This window comes from Primulina tabacum, chromosome 15 (genome assembly GCF_025594145.1).
Source record: "Primulina tabacum isolate GXHZ01 chromosome 15, ASM2559414v2, whole genome shotgun sequence".
Taxonomy (NCBI): Eukaryota; Viridiplantae; Streptophyta; class Magnoliopsida; order Lamiales; family Gesneriaceae; genus Primulina; species Primulina tabacum.
This window is the reverse complement of record NC_134564.1, coordinates 15526280-15527507: the sequence shown is the minus strand read 5'-3', so window position 1 is coordinate 15527507 and position 1228 is coordinate 15526280. Positions and strand designations below refer to the sequence as shown.

General features: G+C 40.1%; 1 protein-coding gene across 1 annotated transcript; it reads left to right on the top strand.

Annotated features, from left to right (window-relative positions):
* The first annotated feature begins 577 nt into the window (after positions 1-577).
* LOC142525907 (uncharacterized) lies at positions 578-1018 on the top strand. Its single transcript, XM_075630194.1, has one exon. It carries the CDS (start codon positions 578-580, stop codon positions 1016-1018), a length of 441 nt encoding a protein of 146 aa, XP_075486309.1.
* Positions 1019-1228: the final 210 nt, after the last annotated feature.

The window sequence follows — 1228 nt, the reverse complement described above, 5'->3', positions numbered from 1 at the left end:
CTGGACAGAATCTCGCGCGCCACCGCGCGAGATCATGCGCAGCCGCGCCCCCTGCCGTATAGAATTTGTTCACAACTTTTTTTATTACTTTTTACACTACTTTTTATTGTTTTTGTTGATTATTTAAGCCTTGTAATAGACCATGAACGAAATATAATTCAGATGTATAAGATTTCTTGAGATTTCTCTCAAATATCCAAGGCTATTTTAGCTTTGTTATTCACCAAAAATCAAACTTATCAAAGATTGCATCTTTGTGGCGTTTGTCAATTGTTTTCGCACGGATTGTCAAAACAAGTTATTTGAAGGTTCGTATGAAATTCAATTGTTCTTATCGTTGATATTTTTTGCTAAGTTTTAATCACTTAGAGGTGAATATCACAAATCGTTGCTTGTTTCAAAAGATCGGGACAACATAATCGATCCTTGTTCGTTATTGAATTGAGGGCGCGATTCTAATTAATCTTGTTTGCTTCTCATTCGTACGAGGATTCGTATCAGATTTCTTTTTCTCCGGCCATTTTAGAATAAGAGATTCCCCCAAGTTTTTCGACAATCAAACGTAAGAGAGTACGACATGCGTACTGAACCTGAAGAACACTTGAGAATATTTGAGAATGCCGCGTTGTTGCATCAGTACTCAGATAGAGTTAAGTGCAGGGTTTTTCTGGATACGTTGGTGAGATCAGCTCGACAATGGTTTAATACGCTGCAATCCAACTCCATGCGATTTTTCGAGGATTTTTCTATGGCTTTCTTACACAGATTTGCTAGCAGCAAGAGGTACCAAAAAAATTACCTAAGCTTGTTTGTGATGAAGCAGCGAGAAAGTGAAACTTTGCAAGAGTTTATTCAGTGTTTCAACAATGTTGCGCTTGAAATACCGACTGCTACCCCTGATATTATGATAAGTGTCTTTACCCAAGGACTAAGAGGAGGGAAACTTTTCAAGTCACTAGTCAAGAAACCTCCGTTGAGCTATGATGATCTTTTAGCGGGAGAGCCGAGAAGAGAGTGACGGGGTCAAGATGCCCCTCGAGAGCCTACCGATCTAAGGGGGAGAATGAATGAGGACAATCCTCATATGAGAGGAATGATTCACATGATCTCAAGAGATGCTACCGATGGAGATTCCGGACGAGCTCGGAAAGCACACGGAATAAGGTTGAAGAGCTTTGAGATATTTAGGGATGCAAACTTACCACAAGATCCCATCATCAGCTTTGGG

Coding starts and splice junctions, on each gene's coding strand:
- LOC142525907 (XM_075630194.1), top strand. CDS start 578: ATGCGTACTGAACCTGAAGAACACTTGAGAATATTTGAGAATGCCGCG.